At 38.1% G+C, this 25,483-nt stretch overlaps 1 protein-coding gene across 2 annotated transcripts in view; it reads right to left on the bottom strand.

The window, feature by feature from the left end:
- Positions 1–6,610: 6,610 nt before the first annotated feature.
- The window catches only part of akap12 (A-kinase anchoring protein 12), a 62,095-nt gene continuing 43,222 nt past the window's right edge, over positions 6,611–25,483 (bottom strand). For both annotated transcript variants that reach the window (XM_002934453.4, XM_004914658.3), the window contains 2 exons: positions 10,069–17,215; positions 6,611–7,638 (listed from right to left, as the gene is read on the bottom strand). In XM_002934453.4, coding sequence (XP_002934499.1) covers positions 10,077–17,215 — 7,139 coding nt within the window. In that variant the 3' untranslated portion in view covers positions 6,611–7,638; positions 10,069–10,076. The remainder of the gene's footprint in view (positions 7,639–10,068; positions 17,216–25,483) is intronic.

Raw genomic sequence — 25,483 nt, 5'->3', positions numbered from 1 at the left:
AAGCAGTAACTGGCAAGTGGTCTTTATTTTTGTGTGTTTTTAATTTTTAACTTATCAGTCTGCAGCTCAGTCCAGTTGCCAGGATCCCACTTACCCAAACAACCAGGCAGCAATTTTGAAGTTACACTGGAAGAGGGATAGAAAAGGCCTCTATAGAAAGATAAGCAATAAGAATGAACAATAACAATAAAAATGAAGCCACATGGACCATAGATTTTTAGCTTTCATGGGACAGTGACCAAAACAACATAGCCTCAAAATATTTACCAAGGAGAATTTAGTGTAGAGTTTGGAGCTCCACCTGTATCTGGGGTTGATACTGTGCCTATAACAAAATAAATATATTTTACCTTACCTTATGTTTCAGGTTTCCTTTATTACGTTTTGTGGCAAGTACAGGGTTAAACTATAGCAGCAGAGTGGTTTCCTGAAAGTATATTCAAATGTTCTCTCCCTGGCCTGAGGGTTACTTTGACATCTGTCAGAAACATTTGCTTATTAAAAATCCAAAAGGCAACGTTTGAAGAGCATTGCTTATTGCTGGAACCTTCACAGGCAGTGACTCCCAGGAATGAAAATATTATAATTCTTGACATTTTTCTGCTTAATAGAAACACCTGGAGCAGAGGTCCTGCATATCTTTGGCTGCCAGTGACCTAACAGCTGTGCAGTCATCTATTCCCGTATCCACATACAGCAGGGGTTTTAGTGCATGGTCTGGGGCCATACTGTTTAGGTTGGGTCTCCATGATCCCTTTGTGTAATGTGAACATTTTACCTCCAGTTAAACACAGTGATTTGGGTTGTGTGGCTGAATCTGCTATACAATTTGGATCCCATGAGAAAAAAGGTTAAGAACCCCTGATGTAATGGTTAGACTTGCTGATTGTTTCCTTGTAACTGAAGTAGGAAATCAAATTAGTCATGGAAATGCATGGAAATATTCGTAGATCCTCTTACAGGAATATGTGAATCACAAGTCAATCTAATTCCATTCTTATTAGCGGGCGAGACATTCTAGAAATAACCAGATTCTGTTTTTCAGGTCAGGTGAGAATGTGATGTCATGGAATAGGGGCGGAAATTGTAGTTTGTATCCCCTTTGCCATAAGGGCAGCTGGGTGGAACAGGACATTTGTACTAACAATTTCACTATGGGCTGACGTGAGGGGTACTGAAATAAAGCTGCAGTCCAACTTAGCTTGTTGGAAAGAGTTCGTAAAAGGAAGGCAAATGATTTGAAAACTATAAAAAAATTAACAAACAATTGAAGCAAATAATAGAAAAGTTGCTAGGAATAGGCAATTCTATAACATACCAAGCTAACATTGTGGAGTGCCCATGCCTTCCTCCCACTATATGTCATTTTATAATAGATTTTAATCAACAGATTGTAATCAACCAGTTAAATTATTCAAATAATGCAATTCTAATGTGCAATTCAGCTGAAAAATGAGCATTAAATTAGTTATACTAATAGAACACTGGGTAGAAGGCTTTATCCGATTTGCAGCAAAATGCAAGAACAATTGCATGCATTTTATTGTATTGGTCACAAGTGCGTCTGGTTCATCGCCCTCTTCATCGCCGTCTTGACTGATATTGTGTTGGAATTATGAAAAAAACACTGCATTGCACATTTTAAAAAAACGGCATAATTACCCTTTGCACACTGCACAATGCTACTACAATTGTCTGTAAATCAACCCTTTATAAGGCAATGCTCTGATTCTGACCCATTTATTTGCTTTTATCAGTTATGCAAACATGCATCTCCTTATATCCTAGTTTTAACTGGTAACTCTCATTGGCTTATTTATCGATTTTCGAGCTTGTGAATTTGAGTTTGTTTTTCTAAATCAAATAAACTCAGATACTTTGAATTTTCGAGTTTACAAACTCAAATAAAACTCGAAAACTGGAATATCTGGAAATGAAAATATGGCTTGACTTTGCCTGGGACAGCTCCCAACGACTTCTATAGAAATTTGCAAGCTTTTCGATGCCGGAGTTTTACATTCGAGTTTTCACATTACTGAACCATAATTCCATTTTGAGTTTTTTTTAGCTTGTTTAGATAAATCACCCCCTTAAATTATTGTAATACCCTGGTTTGCTATAAATTAATGTAAGCGATGTACAACTTGCTGGTGCTGTGCTAGTGATAATGGTGATGATTGCAGCTGCACTGAACCATTAAAAGATAATTGTTGGTTGGTTGAAATAGTTGGTTGCACTGTGGGCTGAACTGTCTGAAAGTAATACCAAGCTGCAAGCACTGGGGAGGGAAGCACAGTGAATATTAGTTAAATAAATACATCTTTTCTATATATGGAAATATTATCAGCATTAAATAATAATGCATCCCTATATGCATTATAATTGTTTATGCACCCATTTTGTGTTCTTTTATATTCCGGCAAGTTTGAGTTTTTAAAAAAAATCCTTCTCCTCCAGATTTACTGTATCTAGCATTCATGTTATTCTGTCTAACTCATAAGTATGCAGATTTTTTAGAAAATTTGCTGCGTAAAAACATTTTTTAGTGACTTCCAGTGTCAACATTTCAGAGATCTTTCAATACATAATAAGAATGATAAGATTCCTCCCTTTGGCTATAATGGTTACTGCCGCCTCCAGGCAGGGGAACAAATGTAAGTGTACAAAAGCCCTCGGGGGGGAACGATTTTAGATACATATCAGAAAGTAAGTAAATACCAGAAAAATATATGTTCTTTAGAGTTCAATGTTTCACAGGGATTGTTTTATTATGATTGAAGCACATTTGATTTATTGAATCTATGAAGTCTAATAATGAACTTTACAGTTATATGGAATTTATAACAAAAGAGAAATACTTTGGTGCTTATACACTAATTTGCAAATAAGGGGAAAGGCCATGTTAATTAACTGAATTGCAATTTTGACTATTTACATGTTAGTGAATGGAAGCATAGAGAGTGTTTATTTTACCAATATTTGAAGCAATTCCCTAAATAAATATTTTCTTTTACAGGCCAGTCTTCTACTTGCATCAATCAAATCATATGGCATAGAATATCCTCTGGTAATCACTCTTATCCCACTAATATATACAGTATATTGTATCCTCTACTGAAATATGTTCTGGTCTTTGGCTTTGAATGTAGTTGTTATATGGTGACACCTTGTGACCAGAATTGGTTATTACAATGCTGTTACATGAAAAAAAGCTACTTGGTTCAAGTGCATTGGTTAATAAGTTCTAGAATCAGCTGAGAGCATGGCAGCTATATTTACTCAGCCGCAATACCTGTCCAAATGGGTCTGAAGTCCTGATGCATCAGAACCCAGGGAGCCTCCTGTTTGGTTGGATCCAATGCTGCCTCCTCTCCCAATCCCTCAATTCTCTTTAAAGTCACTACACAAGTGCACTGTTATAAGTGCAAGAAATCATCTGAATGTCTTACCTTTTGTACATTCTGTCGCACACTCTGCTCAGTTTACACAGACAGTGGGCAGATAGCTGCCCTTTTGCTAGAGCATTGGTGCTAAAGTAAATTTGACCGCAAGGAAGGGGATGCACTGTACCATTACGTGATTGGGGCCACTGTCCTCTTGTATGGAGGGGATACTTTGAATTATTTCATTCTTGGAGGGTTAGTGTATTTATATGTTGCATCTTGATGTAACAATATATGCTGGGAAGAAGTATACCATTATATGCTTGGAGTATTACTGTATTATTATATGGGTGTAACTATATGCCTTGTAAGCTGCACTCATAGGGGCACATTTACTAATGGGCAAATTGTCTATTTTGGGTGAAAATTCACTAAAAAAGCAATTTGTAATGTATTTTCGCTTAAGGAATTAAAGGAAATCCTGCTTTCCCCAAAAAACGTCATATCTGGTGTCAAAACACATGCATTTTTTATTATTTACCGAAGTTTCCTCTCAAGGCAACTTCGGGGAAATCGTATGCCATCCCACCGGCGATTTACATTTTCGCCAGTGGGATGGCATTTTCGGGGAGATTGTTTGGGGTTAATTAAAATCATATGCTGTTTGTAAAGGTATTTAGACAACACAGTTCATTTATCTCTAACATTTTAGGTCATGGTTCACAAAGGGTTAGTTGATATTGTGATGGTCATTAGTTTTTAATTGTTGTTACTCACAATGCTTGTATATCCAACAGTTTTCTGTCCCTGCTAGGGTTAAAGTACCATCGCAACAACACACTACATTGACTCATGTCTAACAAAAGTGTCAAGGTAGGTAAAATTACTGATAGATTGGCTGATTTAAAAATGAAGGGGCTTAATATAAATTGGACTAAACATTGGAGAAGGGCAGCAATGTTAACACAAAAGAAAAAAGCATTTTAGAATAAAATAATGTTCCATACACCCACTGTTTAAAATCAGCCAAATGTTTCTGACATGTCTTTATGGGTTGATTTTGACATCCCACAGCATTGACTGCTGATTGGACTTCAGTCCATAAGAGTGTTTTGCGAGTCATGGAAGTGCATTGGGAATCCTTACCGAAAAGCTTGGCCTAGTGCTTTACAACGTTATGGACTAATGCAGTGTTTTCAGCAAAAGAAAAACAAATACTCCTATGGGCCTTTTCAGAAAGATGTGGATCAAGGGATACTGCACAAGGAGTTGAGGCACAAGAAGTTGCTCCTGAACTGGGTCCCTTAACAGGGTCAGAGGTGGCACACACATGTCCTTTATATACCACACTAATTCATTCAGATTGACTTTAAGACTTTTAAGAAGTCTTTTGCTCAGGCGAAAGATCGCTGACGTTAATACTTCTGCGTTTATTTTCTGTGGCGAAGATTCACATTTTGATGAATTAAGTGAAGTCACTGCGAATTAACACCTCTGGAGTTGTATGAAGTATGGCCAAGCTTTCCGAGGCAAAGCTTCACTTCTTAGTAAATGTGTCCCATTGTGTGAATATGCTGGGGAAGACTGTACCATTATATCTATTTGGTGGGAGGAGTCACTTTATCCCTATAGCCTAGATAGCACTTCAACATATTATGCCTGTGGCCATTGTACTATTATATACTGAGGGTTACTGTCTCATTATATGCTTTTGGCCAGTGTACCATTATGCGTTGAGGGGCCATAGTACCAGTATGTTTAGTGGTACTATGGCCCCTCAACGCATAATGGTACACTAGCCAAAAGCATAGAAGTGTTAGAGTTAGAGTTAGTGTGTCATTATATACTGGGGATGGTTGTGGCTAGAGCAGATGCAGAAACAAATGGGTATATCCTGCTGATAATACTTTGAGCCAGGGCTACTTTGTTTCTCCAGTGCAGCTCTGACTCCAATAAGATGATTACTGTACAAAAATGGCCAAACTAGGAAAAAGTTAATCAAAATAAAGTTAGTGTTAAACACAAGTGCAGACACAACCCTCTAGTGGCTAGAAGAGGGAAATATTACAATGTTTAAAGATTAAGTCCGCAAAAGATCAAAAGTTAAAAATACAAATCTTTATTATAATCCATTAAAAAATCATACCCCATGTATGCAGCCTCCAATAAGATGATGATGTACAATCTCTAAAAAGTGCTGCAGAATATGTTTGCACTATAAAATAAAAAAATAAAATAAAATCAAAGCATAGGTTCCCCCCTTCCCAGGTTCTATGCATAATTCAGTAGGAAACCATAAGGCTATAGTGACCCCTTCAGATAGCAGGTATGGAAAGTGGCACTTAGCGTGTATGTTAGCAGATAGGGTTCCTTTGTGATAGAGAGCTAGGTTTAAGCAGGCTGGAAAAATACCAATTGTGTTGGTATTCTGAACTGGTTTATTTTATAGTATATGCTTCCTAGTCAACAGGTACCAGCCACATATCATATATTAATCAAACTGTGCAGCATGGGATCATATTGCAGTAAGGACTACATTTTTATCCTACATGCAAAAAATATTACCAACGGGGAGAAGGTTCAAAGCTACAATATAAGGATGGTATAAATTAAGGAAGCTGCTTGAGGCCATAGGACACTTTATGTCCAGTGATAATAGCTAGCTAATGAAAGCTGCATTGTTTGCCAACATTTTTTCTACAAGAATCTTACAGAATTCAGAGCAGTGATGGTGCCTACATTCTGCGCACAATGACACACTTCACTGTAATAATTAAATGTGATGTGTGCGAGTATGAGATCTATTATCATGAAATCCACAATATAGAAAGCTCCAAAATACAGGAATGCCATTTCCCATAGTAGCCATTGTAATGATTTCCATTTTCTCTGTGATAACTTAGCAGTACCATGTGCAGCTAAAGTAGCATAAAGCCATATCATTGGCGAAACTATCCTACTGGGTTTTTAATGTTTACATATTTTTAATAGTCTTAAGATGTGATGATCCAAAATATTTAGCATTCCAAGTATTCCAGATATTACAAACCATACCTGTAGGTATACCCACTGGGCCTCACAAGAATTATGATCTATCCACGGACCTCTTGATCCTGTGGGATTTGGGCAGCCTGCACTGGTGCAATGCAATGTGGGTGTACGGCAGCCCTGTGCTTAATCCACCCCCCATGCAGGTGTTTGTTCCCCACAACAGGCAGAAACAAAAACATGGTAAAAGCAAGGGCTTTATTTAACCATATGGTGTTTATAAATCACAGCTGAGCAATATGTACATAAGCAGAATGAAAACACATTTTTAAAACCTGTTGGGCAGCAAGAGGGGTCCACTCAGACTAAACATATTCTGTAAAAACTAAAGTTTGCAGAATTTTCACATTTTGTAAGAACCAGATGACAGTAAAACATATAACACGTTTAACAAAAAAAAGTAAAAGAAAAAACAAAAACAAGTCCCCTCTATCTCATTGGTTTGTAGGGGAAACCGAACGCACACAGTTCAGGTATGTGACCTGTTACAGAAAAGAAAAGCAGGTGTCTTAATAAACTTTATAGTGCACTTAATATAGGTGTATTATTTATAGTAATTTTGGGTAATAATTTAAATGTCACGGTAAACAATAACTTCTACTTCTATTTCCTTAAACCAGAAATTTTGTTAATGGAGGAAGAAAGGCAGCAAACGTTTTTGTTAGGCAAATAAAGTCCAATGGTATATTTTGCTAAATATAAACAGAGATGTTCTAGGGACAGTGGTGGTAATAATACAAAACTCATGCGTATAGACTCTGCTAAACTGCATTCACCTGTTTGCTGTGTTCTTCCTCCTTAATATAACTGAAAAGAAAATATACAGTAAAATGAGATATACACATAAATACATATCTTTTCCCACTCCAGTTTTGGAATAATCATTGGACCATTTCAGGTTTTTGACACCCTACAATCTTTTTATAGCCTTGACTGGCTAATGATTATTCTTTTGATCACTCCTTACATTTTGGCCCTCAAATAAAAATTGTATTTAGGAGTAAAGAACAATTCTGTCTGAAGCTCCTGATGACACCTCAGGATTGTCTAAACAATGTACATTCCATTAAGGGGAGGTCAGATGGATGGTGTTCTTATAATCCAGGATCTTTGGAAGACGCCTTTATCTGGTTACACATTCTGTGTTAATGGCAACACAAGCAGCTTTCAGGTTCTGGTTTCATCAATGTTACTTGATGTGGGAGAGCTGGAAGGGAAAGAGAATAATGTCAGTTTAGTGCTAGTACCATTTAATGTGATTTCTTTGTATTCTAAAAAGTAATTATTTTCTAAACTATAAACATTACATTTGAGATACTTATAATGGGAATAGTACAACTATATGTGAAACTATATGTGAAACATAGTTGTGCAACAGGGAACAGACCAGAGATTCAGAAGCCCTATAACAGCAAGACTGTGGCCCATGGTGCTTGTATATATATATATATATATATATCAGTGATTACATAGACAGGGTTGTAATTACAGGGGAGGAACCAGCAGGATCCAGTAAGGCCCTAATTAATGAGCAATTTAAATATATCTTGGTAGAATGGGTCAAGCCCTTAATTTAATTTTCTGTGGGGCCCAGTAACATTTAATTATGTCACTGTACACAGAGCAAATTTTGACACGAAAAAGATAATGTATGCCTATTTTCTATGAAATACACTCTGACTATTTACAGATGTGCTGGCAGTAACTACACATACAAGGTATAGAAGGAAACAAATCAGCTTTTCTCCACTTGTGTAAATGGCAGAGGAAAAAATGCCCTATGTGCCATTACCCTAAAGTCATGACTTTCCATAAGACTCAAGCCCTCTGAGGACTTTGTATAACACACTATGCTACTAAATTCCCTATGAACCTATCCTTTAGAGGGGACTTTGTAATTAATAATGTCTATTCTTTTTGATAAATACAGGTACCAGTCTTAAGCAGAAGCCAACATGTGTAGGCCCAACAATTGTCATGTTGCTCCATGACCCACTACACTGGTTAGGCTGTTAGTAAGTCTGGTTGTGTGCAGTCAAACCAAAGTTTGCTGATTTGGCCAAACAGCTTGATGGAGGGAGGCAGACATGAGCAAATGATCCTACAGTTCTATCTAAATTAAATGAAACCATATGCACATGTAGCAGGTGACATGCAGGAGGTGGCAGAGGGTGAGGTGGCAAGCTGCAGTAAATTCTACTCACTAATGGATAAAGTACACACCTCAAACAACTAAACAGTTTTCTACTGGTAGATATTAAAATCAAGCTGGAAATAGGTTCTGCTTGTTCCTTCCAGGGTTTTGATTTACAGTAATATTCTATAATAGCATAGCTGTCAATTCTTGATAATTAAAAAATGCCAAGAAAGGACTGCTAACTGGTAAAGATCTGCAACACAAATCTGTAAAATGATTGGTGCATCTGCAGTGCATTTGTAACCTTGGGACTGCACAACCAGTAATCAAATCAATCTTAAAATATAAGCTATTTTTGTACCTTGAAGTGGTATCATTAAAGCTGAAAAAAGCAATACCTGGGACTGGCATAATCTCAAAGAAAATGAAACCATAGAAAGTGATAAGTCACTAGCCTATAAACATCAGCAAAACAAGGGTGTTAAAATTGATATATTCTAATTGTAGGCTATATTGATATTAAAAATGTGCTCATTGTATATAAACACCCTGTTTATATACATAGCTGAATACATTATTAGATATCTAGATCACCTTTATACAGGGGGGAAACTAATTTAGGTGTAGGGAAGCCATCTTGGGGTTAGGAAAAGGAAGGACATTTACCAAAATGCACTACCTGCAAGGTATATTTTGCTCAAACTCTGGGCAATATTTTTTATAAAAAGTGAAAATGGGGTTGCATAGTATTTTTAGGAACATGTTTGTCAAAATGTTAAAAGTGAACTCTCTCTCTGTTTCCTCCTTGATAAATATTCCACTACAATTCACATACAAACAAATAAAAAACTATAAAATGGCCCTCTGGTGAACTGTGGGGAGCAATAATTTCAGCCTTTGATATATATAAACCCTATAGGATTATTTTGCCTCTAATAAGGATTACTTATATCTTGGTTGGGATCAAATACAAGCTGCTGATTTATTATCATGGTGAAAAAGGAAATCATCCTTAAAATGTTAGAATTTCATTAAAATAGAGTCTATAGGAGGTGGCCTTCCCGTAATTTGAGCATTCTGCTCACATGGCTCACTGAAACTTGTATGAGGACATACTTGTTGAAGTTCCATGACCTGTATAAAAGCACTCACCTTTTGCCCGTTGTGCCTTTGAATAGTCATTAAACTCCTCTGTGAATTATAATATCCTTATATTTTACAGAAGGGGGTAGATTATTTACTATATCAACAACCCTTAAATTCCATAAGTTGCATTGCATGACCCACTGACACGTGCGTATCATAACTAATAAAGTACTAGCTTCCATGAAATATGAGGATATTAGAAGTCACCTCGATTTCTATGACCTGTATAATAACCTTTATTTATTTGTGAAATTACTTGGTCACTTTGAATATCCTTACTTTTTTACAAAATGGGGTATTTGTACCATTGATTAACCATTATGAAAGAAGAGAAAGAAGTGGGTAATACCTTACCTTTTGTCTCAGGATTCCACAGTCTGTGAGTCTGCTTGTGTGTTCAACTCAGCACTGTCCTGAGAGACAATTTCTTCTACAGGTTTGCTGATGGACATACTTAATTCACTTTCAGTATGTGTAATCTGCACAGTCATTTGCTCTGTACACTCACTGTCTGCAGGTTTTAAAGATTCCTCATGTGTGTGTACAGGTGTGGTTTCTTTATGCTCTTCTTGCAAGGCACAGCCATCATGTAACCCAGTAGCACTGGCTACTGTGGTGGGTTCAGATTCAGGTGCTGCTGTTTCCTGCAAACCCTGTCTCTCTTCAGCCGTCACTACTACTTCTGTACCCTGAGCAGAAACAGGTACAATCTCTTCAACCTCTAAACTATGCTTGTGTTCTTCATGCTGAAATTCCTGAACTTCATCCCCAATGTGAACATCCTCAGTTATTTGTTCAATTTTTTCCACTGATGTTTCAGTAATCTGTACTGTGCTGATAGTGCTGATAGTAATGGTTTGAACAAGGTTGTCCTCACTAGCATTTTCTTCTGTGCATACCGAGACAGCTTCTTGAATGGAAACACCATTTTCTGCTATATTTTGCTCTAAAGTAGTGGTGGCAGCCTCTACAACCAAACAGCTTGCAGCTGCTTCAATTGCGGCATCAACAATAGCTGCTGCTTTCTGAGATACAGACTGTACCACTGTATGTAGAGCCCCAGACGTCTCACTAAGGTCATCTGCACCTTTTGCGGTTTCACAAGCTTCTGTGGTATCTGCTGAAATCTCAATAGGCACAACAGTTTCTGCTAAAATCTGCTCTTGTACAGCTGCAGTATTAACTGTCTCACATGCTTTGATAGCCTCAGAACTTTCAAACTCTGGGATATTTGTGATCACAGTATCCTCAGTCACAGTGGTTGATTGTTGTTCAACAGGCATTGAATAGATTGTTGGTTCTGGCACAGTCTCTTGTTCACACACTGGGACTTCCTCCTGTGGCACGTGAAGAGCAGTAGATTCAAGGCTCTCTGCCAACACAACAGAGTCTAGGGTTAATTCCTCTGATATGTTTACCAACATGTTTTGCATACTGTGCTCCTCTGCAACCGAAGGGATGGTTTCATTAACAGTCTGGGGGACTTGATATGCAAGATCTCTTCCATCAACCATTTCTTCAGGTGTCTTTTCCACAGTCATAACAACATTGTCCTCTTGCTGTTCTACAACATCATTCAGATCTACAGAACATGGAGCATCCATATCAGCACTAAAAGTCAATGCTTTATTATTTGCGTTAGTGTTTTCTTCATCTAGGATAATTACTTCCTTCTCAGTTGCATCTTTTTCAGGGGCAGCCTCTGAGTAATTTTCCACTCTCTGTTCCATATCTGAAGACTGCTCCTCAGTGTTAACAGAGGCACTTTCTATTACCTGTACTTCAACTTCAGCAGAGGCATTTTCTATTACCTGTACTTCAACTTCAGCAGGGGCACTTTCCTTAGTTACATTGGCAGTGACTTCTACTGCCTGTTCCTCTGTAGGAGTAGTGGCATTTTCTCCAGCCTGCTCATCAGCAACAGCAGTAACAATTCCTACAGCCTGCTCCTCAACTGGAGCAGCCATGCATACTGCAGCTGGTTCCTCAGTTAAACTGGTAACACTTTCTGCAGTCAGCGCCTTTGTACAAGAGATGGTACTTTGGTCAGTTTGCTCCTCAGAACCAGCGGTAACATCTTGTGGAACTTGTTCCTCAGTAGCAGGTGTCTCAGTGTCTGTAGCCAAGCCTTCAGCAGTACTCATGGCATTTTCTGCACCTAGTCCATTATCAACAACGGTAGCACTATCAGTGGCCTCCTCCTGAAATGCAGCAGAAGCAGTTTCTTCAGCTATTTCTTTAGTCACCAAGGGAATAGCTTCTGCAGACTGTTCCTCAACACTAAAGTTTTCTTCAACCAGCTCTTCAGTAGCAGCAGCAGGGATCATTTCTTCAATATGCTCCACAGCAACAGGTGTTACACTTTCTGCAGCTTGCTCTTTATCTACAGCAGTGGAACTTTCCTCAGCTATAGTAGAGGTACTTTTCTCATATGATTCCTTAGCCACACTGATTGCACATTTTGCAGTCTCCTCCTCAACAGCAAAAATAGCACTTTCTGCTGTGTCTTCTACAGTCGCAGGGGTGATACCTTCTGCAGTTTGTTCATCAGCAGAAAGGGTGACACTTTCTGTAGCCTCCTCCTCAGCTTCAGCAGAGACACTTTCTGCAGAGTGCTTTTCATCTACTGAAGCTGCAATCTGTCCGTCAGAATCAGAAATGGCAGTTCCATCTGCCTGTTCCAATTCAGCAACACAGACACTTTCAGTTTGTTCCTCAACAATTGTGCTGCCACTTTCTTCAGCCTGATCCTCAGCCAAACTGGGGGCACTTACTGCATCACACTCCTCAAATGCAAGAGGAAGACTTTCCCCAGATTCCTTTGCCAAAGTAGTAGCACTTTCTTCAGTTTTCTCCAAAGCAAGATTCACGGCACTTTCTGTAGCATGCTCCTCAGCGGCAACTTCTGCAAGCTGCTCATCAGTAACTAGGGTGGCACTCTCTGTAACCTGTACCTCTTTGGCAGTACTTGGACATTCACCAACCAACTTTTCAACAGAGGAAGTTTCTGCATGGTGCTCCAAAGATGCAGCAGAAGCCTTTTCTTCACTTAATTCCTCAACATTTATAGTATCACATTCTGCAACCTGCAGCTCATCCACAGTGGGGGCACATTCTTTAGTCTGCTCCTCGCCTGCAGTGCTGGCACTTTCTGCAACTTGTTCTAGACCTGCAGCAATGGCACTTTCTAAATCCTGCTCTTCAACATCAGTGTTTAGACTTTCTACTTCCTGTTCTTCAGGTACGACAGAAATACTTTCTGTAGCCTTCTTATCTTCATCATCAGTTGTGCTTGCTTTATCATGTCCCTCAGCTGGAGTGGTGACTTCCATGGTCTGCTCTATAGTCAGAGCGGGGGGACTCTCTGAAACCGGGGAATCACTAAAACCTGCCATACTGTGGGGGTATTCTGCATATTGTTCTTCCTTCACAGCATCCTGTTCAGCTACAGAAGCAATTTCTGCGGTAAGTGTTGTAGTAACATGTGTGGGACTTTCTGCAACATGTTCTTTCTCTGTATGTTCATCAAACATAACTGTTGAACATTCTGAAATTTGCTTTTCATCTTCACTTGAAGCATTAATGGCAGCCTTGGCAGCTGTGGCAATATTGTTAGCCTGCTCCACTGGCACCACAGGGTCACTTTCTGTTGCCAACTCCTCTTTCAAAACAGAAACACTTTCTATTGCCTGTGTTGCTACAAAAATTTGTGAACTTTCATCAGTCTGTGTTTCAGTCAAAACAAAAGTACTTTCATTTTCTTTCTTGTCAGCAAAAATCACGGCACTTTCTGTAACCTTTACATAAATGTCCGACCTTTCTTCAACCTGCTCCTCTGCTAAAAAGATAGCTCCTTCTTTAGATTCTAAATCATCTGAAGCGTATGGATGTTCCAGGGTTTCTTGCTCATCTGATATTAAAGCAACTTCTTTAACTTGCTCTTCATGAACAGTAGAGGCACTTATGTTAGATTGCTCTTCACTCAATTCTTTTAGTAGCTCCTGTTCCAAGATTTGAGTATTTCCTTCAACAGTCTTCTCAGGTGCAATGTCTACTTGCTCAACAGCAGAAATTAAGTAATTTAAGACATGCTCTTTTACAGGAGGAGCCTCAACTTCTTTTGAAATAGGTGTGACTTCCTTAAAATTGTATTTTGCAGGAACAGGCTCATTATCTTGTGATGTTATGGAAACATTGGCACATTCTTCAACCGTATTTTCAGACAAAATATGAGCACTTTCATCCTGTTCCTCTGCAGTATCAGCTATTTTATCAGCATGGCTTTCACCAACTTTTACTTCAGCTGAACCAACACTTGTTTCCTCTCTTGCCTCTTCAAGCAAAACAGAATCTGCAAGATATTCCTTTGTGGCTACTGGGGCATCTGTATCAGCCTGATCTGCAGGCTCAACTGAAATGACAGGAATTTCATTAATGTGTTCCACAACAGAAATTAAGTAAGCCCCATCCTTTTCTATCACTGATTTAATTGCTGCTGAAATTGAGGTGTCCTTTTGATCATGACTTTCTGCTAATACAGTGGTGCATTCTTCAATCTGCTCAGCTGAAGTAAGGGTGCTTTCTATACCCTGCTCTTCAGCAGAAATGCAGGTACTTTCTTCAACCTGTTTTTCAACCAAAGCTTGAGTAGACTGCTCTGCCAATTCTGCAGCCTCATTGAGGACTTGATCTGGCACATCCAAACTCTGGCTACCCTCATCTTCCTCTGGAACAGGTGTAACTTCTTCTGTGGGGGTAAATGAGTCACCTAACTGTGAAGCAGCAGATATCATTTCTGTTGTCTCTTCAGCACATGAATATTCAATTGCTTCTTCAAGAGCAGTTAGAGCTTCGGAAGTTAATTCCACCTCATTTATTATAGTGTTTCCGGATCCTACCATCTGTGAAACTTCACCAAAAATAACAGCTTCTTCTACTGTAACTTCAGACTTTATTCTTTCTTTTGTACTGGGCTCTGTAAGTTCATTTGCTTGCTCAACAGTATCTGTGACACTTGCACTTATCCAAGAGGGGGCCCTATCTTCCAGACTGGTAACAGCTCTCTCTCCCTCAACAACAGTAACAGTAATTGCATGAATAAGGTCTTCAGAGGTATTCTCTGGTGTTTTTGCTTCATCTTTTGAGACATCAGTCAAAGCATCTTCAGTTTGCTGGGCTTCACGCTTTTCCTGCTCAGCTGCATCAAATTCAGACAATGGAACTACTGCCGGCACATCAGAATCATCCTCCATTGCCTCACATCCTTCTACTGATTTTCCAGCATCACTTATTGCAGCGTGTTCCTGCTTGCCTTCTGATTTTTTCTTTTTACGCCCAGGGATTAGTTTTTTAAATGATACCCATCCTTCTTCCTTTCCAGCCTCCCCATCTGAAGTTGGCTGTTCAGTATTAGACACTACAGCAGTCTCTTCAGTTTTCTCCTCTGCCCTGGTTCTCGATTTTCTCCTTGGAATAACCAGTCTTTTAAAGGACTGCCAAGTTGACCCGGCATCTCCTTCAGCAGGGCTTGTTGCTTGGTCTGGTGAGGGGCTATCATTTACTTGTTCCTTTTCTTGTGAGCTAACAATAGGGCCTTCTGGTTCACATTCTTTACTTTTATCAACATCTTCCTCTATTTTTTTATTCTCTTCAATGTTTTTTTGTGTTTCTTCCTCATCTGAATCAGATGTCTTTCGTGCTCTTTTCTTAGCTGAGCCAACACAGATTAATGCTTCCCATGACACTGAGTTGTCAACTTTTTTCTTATTTTCTTCTGTACTTTTTTCAAGTTTTTGTTCTTCACCATTTTCTTTGGCTTCTTCTTGATTCTCAACTGAACCAGCACTCTCAGTAGAGGACATAGTAGAAGTCTTTATCTTTTCAACTTCTTCTTCTTTATCACTTTCTGATGGTCTTTTGGGTCGTTTTTTAGGAGTGACTAGTTTTTTAAATGATGCCCATGGTGTAATACCCTCTCTTTTTCTCTCCCCATCAGATGTGGCCCCATCACCTTCTGTTTCTACTGCCTGTAGAGCATCTTCTGGCACTTTTTCTGTGGGTGAGGTCTCAGCTGACTCCTCAGGAGAAGAAGGTGAGGTATTGTCTCCATCTCCTTCAGGCATGTCTGATGATATTGGTACCTCTAAGGTAACTTCTGTCTTAGTGTCATCTTCCTTCTTGCCTTTATGCTTCTTTCCAGAGAGTTTCCTTAAACCAGTTCCACTGAAAAGCTTTTTTAAAGGGCTACCTTGTAGTTTAGCTTTTTCTTGTGATGACAACAGTTCAGTTTCTGTCATTATAGGTTCTGGACATATTTCAGCTTCTGTCCTCTCTGTGTTTATAGCTGCCTGGGCCTGTTCAGCATTTGTTTCTTTGTTATCTTTGTCACAGGTGACTTCAGTGTCAGGTGCCATTTCTGAAAGTGTTTCCTTTACTTCCTCTGTATTAGCAATAGAAGTGCTGACTACTGTAATTTGGCTTACATCTTTATCTTCTGTAGTGTCAGCTTCTTTCTTTTGTTCACTAAACTCAGTTGGCACTGGAACAGCATTGACTACTTCAACAGAAGTTTCTATACTTTGTGTGGCAGATACTTCACATATTTCTACATTTTCTTGTTTAATGTCTTCTTTGGGAACTGACAGTTCATCAGCTGGGCATTCTTCTGGCTTTGCTAATTCAATGGTGTTGGGCTGAGTTTCCTTATCGACAGATGCCTTTAATTCTTCAGTTTCACTTGCATCCTTTGGTAATGTTTCACCATTGACTATTATTTGGTTCTCCCCAGCTTCCTCTTTGGCTTGAGATTCAGCTTTTTCCTGTTCTTCACTTATAATATGCTTTTCTACTTCCTGATGATCCTCCTCCTTTGACTTTCTGAAGCTCGTCTTTTTTCTTAGTCCAGCCCAACCCTGTGCAAAAAATTTCTTTAGTGGGGAAGATGTTTCAACAACAAGTGGGTTGGTTGGAGATTCTGGTGTTTTGACCTGTTCTTTTTCTAATTTAGTTTCTTCTTCACTTTTTGGCTTTTCCCCAGAAACCTCTTCTTGAGTCTCAGATGTTTGAATTGCTGGTTCTACTACTGGTTCAACTACTGTTTCTGACTGTTTCTCCTCTTCTTTGGTCTCTTCTGTCTCCAGCACATTTTCATCACTAACATCATTTTGCTTTTCATGATTTTCTGTGCCATTCACTTCTACCTTCTCCTGTTTCACTGTTAACAGCTGTACAGGTTCAGATTTTTCAACCTTATCTTTTTTCACAGTGAATTTAAAGCCCACAAATTTGAAAACCTTTTTAAATCCAACTTCATTGGACTGGGTTTCATTGGTTTGCTCTGGTGATTCTTCTTTTTCATCTGAAGTTGCATTTGTGGCTTCTGGAGCTTCATCCTGGTCCTGTTCCTTTATTTCAATTTTTTGAGTAGCTTCACTGGGAACAACCTCCATGTTTTCAGCTGGCTCTTCATTTTGTGTTGAAGCTGAGTAATCTTCTTCTACCACTAAAATGAAAACAAATCCCATTAGTATTTACATATTAATATTTTTTATAAAATACAAACAATAATTATTGCTATACTGTATACTGTTTACATGAATATTTAACAGTTTTATCAGACATTTGCGTGTTACTCAATTACTGTGGATTACTAGGTTATTGTGTATAACTGGATCACTAAAATGAGTGGTTTTGTTTGTAGAATTAGAGTAAGGGGCTTATTTATATAACAAGCAACAGTGCGTTATATATATTTATATATTTTATCTGTTATTTCTGTATTAAAAGGAATCTTTGCCCTCTCCAATTCTAGGTCAGCATGAAATTCCAGAAATCTTATTTAATGAAATAATTTGAAATTACTATCTCTTAGGAGAGCAACAAAAAAGATAATGCAACTTCATTTGGCTACTAGTTTCTAGACTCATCTTGCACAACATAATGCATGGGTTTAAGAATTTGAAGCTGCTGGGTTTTCTTCTATAACTTGTGTCACTTTTTAAAAATTGGGCAGTAACCTCTCTTGGAGTCCCTCCTTATTCACATGAATCCCTTTAAATTGACTATTTAGAAACATTTTTGCATAAAGACTTACTACCAAACACAAGAGGCCAAACAGTCTCAGAATAACGAATAATATCTATGTCATATTAAAAGCTTATTTGTAACTGACAACCCCTTAAAAGTCAAGTTAAGGCTTTATAAGAATAGAGCCCAATTAGTTTAATTCTCTACTGGGATACTTCAGCTATCTCCAGAATAGCCCAAAACCATGCTGCCGCATCCTGTTGTATTATGAACTTGGGAGTTTCTGGACTACAAACTTGTACTAAACCATTTTTGGGCTGATAACCACCAATATGAGCGTTCAGGAGGTTCTCATTACAGTCAATGGGAAGTGGCAAAGGGAAGGGTGGTTTTGGATGCTTCTCGTCTGACTAAAGTACGTTGTTCCTGTGTGCCTTCACACAGTGGGCAGTGGGCAAATTTTCTTGCTCCATGTCAGTATGATAACTTTTTTGAAATGTTCAGTAAAAAAAAATCAGTAAAAAAATATATAAATATATATGTATATATATATGTAGTAATAATAATAATCCTTTTGTATCAACTGTAAGTCTAAATATTAAACATTGTACCAGCAAAAATAATATATAATTATGTAGCATGGTTTTTGTTTTTAAATTGTATGGATTTTTTTCATTTGATAATTATACCTTGAGAGAATTACTTTTGTTAGGATCATGTGGACACTGCAAGCAACAAGCAGACCAACAAGGGAACGAATGAAACTACTTGCTGCACAGCTGCCAAAGTCCCCAATGAGATATTAGACTTGCTGAAAGAAGTAGTGGTTAACTGCACATGTATGTCTTGTATGGATGTTGATGAGCAAAATGTTTCACCCGGCACAGATTAACGGCGAATTTCCACGTTTCGCCATTGGCAGATTGTTTCCCAACAATCAAAAAAAAGTATTGAGGGTAAAAAAAAATTGTCTGGGTTTCACAAAGTTTTCAGTGTTTCGCAAATCTTTTCAAAGGTTCGCAAAATTTTCAGAGAACATACACAGGGAAGATTCACTCATCACTGATGTTGACCAAGGTAATATTTAGGATGAGTGGTTTCTTGCTAATTGAAATATCAGACAAACTGTAGCAAGCTAACTGTGTTTTATTTTTAATCAATAGTGCCTTGTTCAAATTTTAGTACAGAAAGTGTACCCTCAGCAAAAGAAGCTTTACTACCTCTGACCTAGGAAAAACATTGGGCAAATGCTGAGAATGAGTAAAAGTCTTTTTGCTTTTAACAAGCTTCAATTTAAGCACAGTTGAGAAGGTCACAGCAACACTAATCTCTTTTCTAATACATTATCTTTAAAGCATGCACATATGGCACTGCACATCTTAAATGGGGAGGGGGAAGCCCATAGATGACATATTGGGGCTTATCATGTTTCTTCATTCATTATACATAAGGTTCTCATTGGGATTGTTTGTTTCTGGCAACATCATTTACAAAAAGAAATGAGAAAACTGCCGTGGGGTTTATGGGTGATGTTTAAAAATATGTCATTTAGCTGCTAAATCTGCCAAATAATGAAGCATGTCTATTAAAAGTAATTTAATTGGACATTAAATTAAAAAAGGAAAGAGGGTTTGGGGGAACAACGGTTAACTCTAGAGCTCTCCATGTGCTTCAAGTCATCTCTGCTGACATCTGGAGCTGCTTGACAATTCTCTCCTGGGATTCCTAGAGTTGCCCTGGCTTTGTTCCAGGAATTCCCAACATTCTACATTCATCAGATATTCTGCGTACACACCCAACTTCCCTCTCCCCAGACCCTTCCAGAGATTTTTACACAGACCACATTTTGCAAAGTATGCAATAACTGTCTGTCTGTTTTAAGTAGAGGGAACTATTTTATTGGGATTAACAATATATAGAATCCTTTGTTTTCAGATTAATTGCCATGTTTTTTGTCCAGGACAGGAGAATAAAGAGCTTGCTGGTATGAGATACACATATAATATACACATATGTATCCAGTTCTGCTTCACTGAGAGGCACTTTATCTTAATAGATAATCTTAGCAAGCAAACCTTTTTCCGCTAGTTGTCTCAATGAAAATATTACAGAGATTTTCCAGTATATTCAGTTTAAGGCTCGTTCAGACTAGCATTTTAGAGCTGACTACAGTCAAGGTGTCTGTCATTACTGTCAGCATGATCAGACTGAGAATTCTGAGAATTTAAGTAGAATAGTGTCGTTTTAAAGTATATAGTTTCGATGGAAGTCACTAGATATGAGTTATATCTGCATGCAGTGTAATTAACAATTCTGTTTTGAACAATGATAGAGCATGTTAATCTAAGCAAGTCTCCAATATACATTCATTCTGCATTACTGGAAATGTAGTTGCAGCTGAAATCAGCACACATTTATCCCTTTCTGTTTGGTGGCTCTGGCTCTTGAAACCATATAGCAGATGTCAGTTTTCCTCCAGGTCACTTTTTGTACATCACTTCTGCTACATTGTTCCAGGAGTCAGAATCAGCAGTTGAAGTGAATGTAAACTGCCAGGTACTTCTTTCAATAGCAATAGCATTTGCAAATAACTCTCAATCTATTAACATTTGTATCTTGCTTACAATTATATATCCTTTCATTATACAAAAAAAACCCGTTTTGGGTGGAGATCACATTAGCAAGGTTAGAAGATTGCAAAAATTAAGTATTAAGCTGGCTATATATGGCCCCTGCAGTTAGAAGCTTCTCTTCCTGTGTATGGGGCCAAAAATCATATCTGTTGGACAAGTTTGAAAAAACAATTGGATGAAAACCATGTCAGTGCAATGATATGGTTCTCAACCGATGGATTGCATTAGGCCCACTCTGTAATCTGACTGATGGCCCTACTGATCAGCCCAATTTGGTCCAGCATGTGGGTGGCCTAATTATACAGAGATCTGGTTGTTTGGTAACATCAGCTAACAAGAGGATCTCACTGTGTATGGTCAACTTTACTCAATAATCTTTACTTGGCCATACATTTACTTGGAGGCCACTGATCAGATCATGCTGCTGGCACAACTTCAAGGACCTGTGAACATGCCAATGAGATCCTTACCTGATAAGACTTTTAAACCTGCTTGATTGGGAGGCCCCGAACATTGTTTTATAAGCTAATTTGGTATGGAAGAACAAAGTCAGCAGCTGTTATAGGCCTGTGTATATTCCCCTTTATGTAACAGCACATAGAGACAACATGGGGCTATGCAGTTATATTAATGAATCCTGGGGCTGATACATAAAACATATATGTAAGTGGATATGGCTGCCTGAGCAACCTATGCAAAAATGTGCTAGTGATCATATACATATACTCTCTTAATAACTCAGTTATATCTTCCCTTTCAGTTCGTTGAAAATTATAGAAAATCCCAGCACTGACCACTAGTATTGCTATATAGGTTTATGGTCAGGCATCACCAGGACAGTCTGGTTATAAGTAAATTGTTGCAAGTTAAATTGAACGTCACTTATTAAGACAAAAACAGGCCCAGGCCCTCTTTACCTCTTGTATTGGTTACTGGTTGTTTTGTATGTTATCTTGTTTGTTTCATGGATAAACCCATTTATTGTACACTAAGGAAAATGTTGATATTTTATAAGTATGCATTATAAATAATAGCATAATAATCTAGTATAAATACTCCAGTGTAAAGAATAAAGACAAGCTCAGTTAGAACAGCTGCTGATTGTCTAGTCTAAAGCATAATGGACAGTGATGTGAACACAAAAAACTGCCTATGGAGCTGAAAAAATATGATAGCAGGGTCATGCAGTCTCCCACCAAAGGAATTAGTGTGTTGGGGGCCGATTTGTGAGGGGCCTAGTAAATTCTAGTTAAATCTCTGCAAGACAGCTGGGAAGTTATCAGAACGAAATGTTTAGTATGACAGAAAGTTGTTTGGTTGAGCTTGAGGAAATCTGAGGGGGGGAAAGTACTGGAAAGAATGTGCTCTTAATGGCTTACATAATGGCAATCATTTGTAGCTCAGCAGTGAGGAAAGGAGAAGGGGGATTGTGACTGTAACTGTCAACTGTAAAAGAGAAAAACAGTATCCTGCATGACAAATGTTTTAGGCCCTCACAATCTAGCTGAATTCAGCATTTTAAGTATTGTTCAAAATATGCACCATCATGCCGCATGTCAATATTAATGTATATTGTAGTGTGGCTTGGAACTAAGGAAAATGTGAGCTGAATGACTGCAATGAAGGTTGTAGATTTACTACTGATTTTTGGTAAGCCATTCCTCCCCTTATATAATGCACAAAAACTGTGTAAAAGGATAGTACGAGGCAAGACTCCCATTCACACTAATGAGAAATCAAACTATGACTTGGGTAGGAGGACCCCTTTTGATGCGTACACACAAACCTCTGGATGTTGCTGACTTGAGCCCAGTGTCAGTATATATATATATATTTTTTTTTTTTTTATTTAATATACTTATGGACTGCTGTAAGTGTACATCCAGAACAACTGTATGCTTGTGGGACCAATCAATCTTTCTGTAAACAGCAGAGTTAGTTTTCATTCCACCACATGGCTCAGATGATTTTAGCATGTTGTCCTTCTTGCTCTCCCATAAGGACCCCTAAAACAAGTAGCATTGTAAAGCCATTAACAAGTCAACCACAGCTGTAACACCACTAGGAGACTTCCTCTGCAGAAATGAACGTAGCTATTCAGCCCGAGTGTGAGCAACAAACAAAATATTACACATTTGCTAAAGGATTCTTTCTACAGTCGGAAGTTAATGGAACTGTTGGAAAACCATCTACCCAAGTCCCAGTTCACATTGAGTTGCAAACCATCTCATTGTTTGCCTTCTGCATGTCACCAGCCTGTCACTTGGACAGGTGACATTACACCAATGTTCCAGACTATTGCCATAATTTCTTCAATGACACAGAACTATGCATTTCCCTTGAAAATATGTTAGGCTTCAATAGAACCCAGTTCAATGAAAATGCTGTGTTATACTGTATATTACAAGAATCAGCAGAAAACCATTCATAAAAAGCAACAGATAAATTGTTTGTATAGTTTTGCACAAGCAGAGTTACAAATTCCAGCCTGCCCCAGACACGCCCAATCTATGAAAATGCTTACTCAATATAAAGGTTCCCACCACGTTCTAAAGAAACAGACATTTGTATAATAAAGATACCTTTCTTTAAAGACCCAGGTAGGTATTAAGAACTCAAAGTTGACATGCCCAGGGGCCAAGTTTTTTAGGTTGTCTTTTTTTTTTTTATTCAGCATACATCCTGTAATTACATTAGGTATCACAAGGGGGGTATACGTGTAAATCTGGATACAGACAGACTAACTTGAGCCCACACAGGATAGAGTGTTGATAGTAAATTTACTGTGGGAGTAAATAGGCCATCAGGTCAGCCATACAGACCTTTACATGTGTACCCACTGCTTAACAAATATATCTGCCTTTAATTGAAAGTCCATAATATTAATTTAGATATCAACTAAAAGTTAAGTTAAAAGGGTTTACCTAAAAATGTTTTTGCACATTAAAACAAAATATCTTCTTAACAACTTTCCAGTATACTATGGTTTTCAAGTTATTAGTAAAAAGGCAGTGTTTGTTTATCCCTTTCTTCTTCCCTACATTGACTCTTAATACAATGTAACAGAAGTCAGATCTCCTCCAGGTTGCTGGCTTGCAACAGCACTTCAGGATTCAGAGCCAGAAGTGCAGAGAGCAGAAAAAGCCAGACAGATATTGATCTGAATAGCAATTACATTTACAAATGACTTATAAACCCTTGAGCATCTATAATTATTGTATATTGGAAAATTGATTAGAAATACATTTCCTTTCGCTGTGCCAAAAAAAAAAAAATTGGGGTGGGGGACCCCTTTAATATTCAATGGAACTACGTATTCCTCCCCAGCAGAGCTGTAGATTTCAACTGAAGTAAAAAAGGAAACCATTGACACCCACCCCTTTCAAGGCAAAAAGAATGGATCACTTCCCCTAACACTTTCACACTAATTCAATTCAAACAAGCCTATGTAAACCAGTCTTATTCTGTAGCAATTGTTCCAATGTGACAAGTAATTACAGCGTGTCAACAAAAACTGCTGAAATTCACCCTAGAACATGTGAAAGTGGTTACGATATATTTTTTTATTAAAAACAGGGATCTGCATGTGCTACTGAACTACAATTAGTATCTGCCCCAGCCATCCCTAGGTTCTAAGTGCTTTATCAGCTGGGTGGCTTCAGTTTTGACATGCTAGAGCTGAGAAACACCATCTCCACTGGACATGAACAGTATCTTCTTAGTTACAATGGAAAATGTGACAGCATAATGCTATAAAATACAGCTGTTGGAGCTGTTATCAGAATAAGGCACTTCACATACATAAACATGAGTAATTATAATTGCTCTGTTGTTCTGTACAGTTTTGACATCACTAAAGTATAAATTCAAAAAGAAAATTTTCCATAATGAAACAATTTCAAGCACCGCTTCAATTTATAATGGTTTTAAAGTAATTTGTAAATGTAATTGCAATTGAACTTAGTATCTGTCTGTCCCTTTCTGCTCTGCTGGCCCTGTCTCTTGAAGCCATGTAATAGGTCAGCCTAGCATGCTCCTTCACAGATCTGGCTTCTGCTACATTGTTTCAAAAGTAAGAACCACCCCTGCAAAGAACAGAAAGGGGCAGATATTACTTTCAGTAGCAATTATATTTACAAATAACTTTAAAACCACTGAAAATTTGTAATGGATATATAATGAAAAGAGGCTTCAAATTGCATTTTATTTAATTAGGAAATATTATTGTTGGGTTTACATCCCCTTTTAATTAAATAAAATGCCAAAATACAGCTCTCAGCAACCAGGATATTGGAATTAACAATTTCACTTCAGCTACAGACTGGACATTGCCAGTGTAAAGATGTAACCTTAGCATCCCCTGACCAAAGGCACAAGCTGAAGGTCATGAGATAACCCATTGTCCCGTGACCCGCATAAATCAGCTGGACTACATCCTCATTCCTTTACATGGTCACGTAACTACTTGGTGATGCCTACTATAATATCATGTACAGTAGGGGGTGCATTATACAACAAATAATTTCAGTAGGCTGCACATTTTCTGACCTGGAAAAATGTTACTATACTAAGGAAAAATATAAAAAAACAATAAAAAAATCACTAACAAAGATCTGCTAGCATTAGCAGGGAGTAGTAACATGCACATAATTCAGGAATAAAAGTGCTGGCAGGTTCTTTGTGGCCAACAGAGGGAGCTAGAAACACACAGCACATCGCAAAATCAAAATGGGTTTTCCTGCACTTTCAAGCAAAATCTGAAATCTTGCAATTCCAGCCACGTGAAGGCATCTCTTATATAGTCTATACACAACTATTACATATTTATTTCTTTTCAAGTTTGCAGCAGATTACACTTTTCTTTTTTAAATCTTTGGATAAAACAATAGACTATTTGACCCTATAGGAGGAAGAACTATTCTCCACAAATGTTATCTCAGCTCCCCGCCCCTCTCATGAAAACTTCAGTTCTGACCCATTTGGTTAAAATGTAGATTTCACAGCATGCAGTGAGTCAGTAAAATAAATTCAATGCATTGTGCAGATTATAATAGCAGCACAGCTTTTACATACCTGCATTTAACTGGAGTTTTGACCAGAAAAGTTATCTA

This window comes from Xenopus tropicalis, chromosome 5 (assembly GCF_000004195.4).
Source record: "Xenopus tropicalis strain Nigerian chromosome 5, UCB_Xtro_10.0, whole genome shotgun sequence".
Lineage (NCBI taxonomy): Eukaryota > Metazoa > Chordata > Amphibia > Anura > Pipidae > Xenopus > Xenopus tropicalis.
Note: the sequence above shows the minus strand (reverse complement) of the source record. Positions and strands in the feature narration are given on the sequence as shown.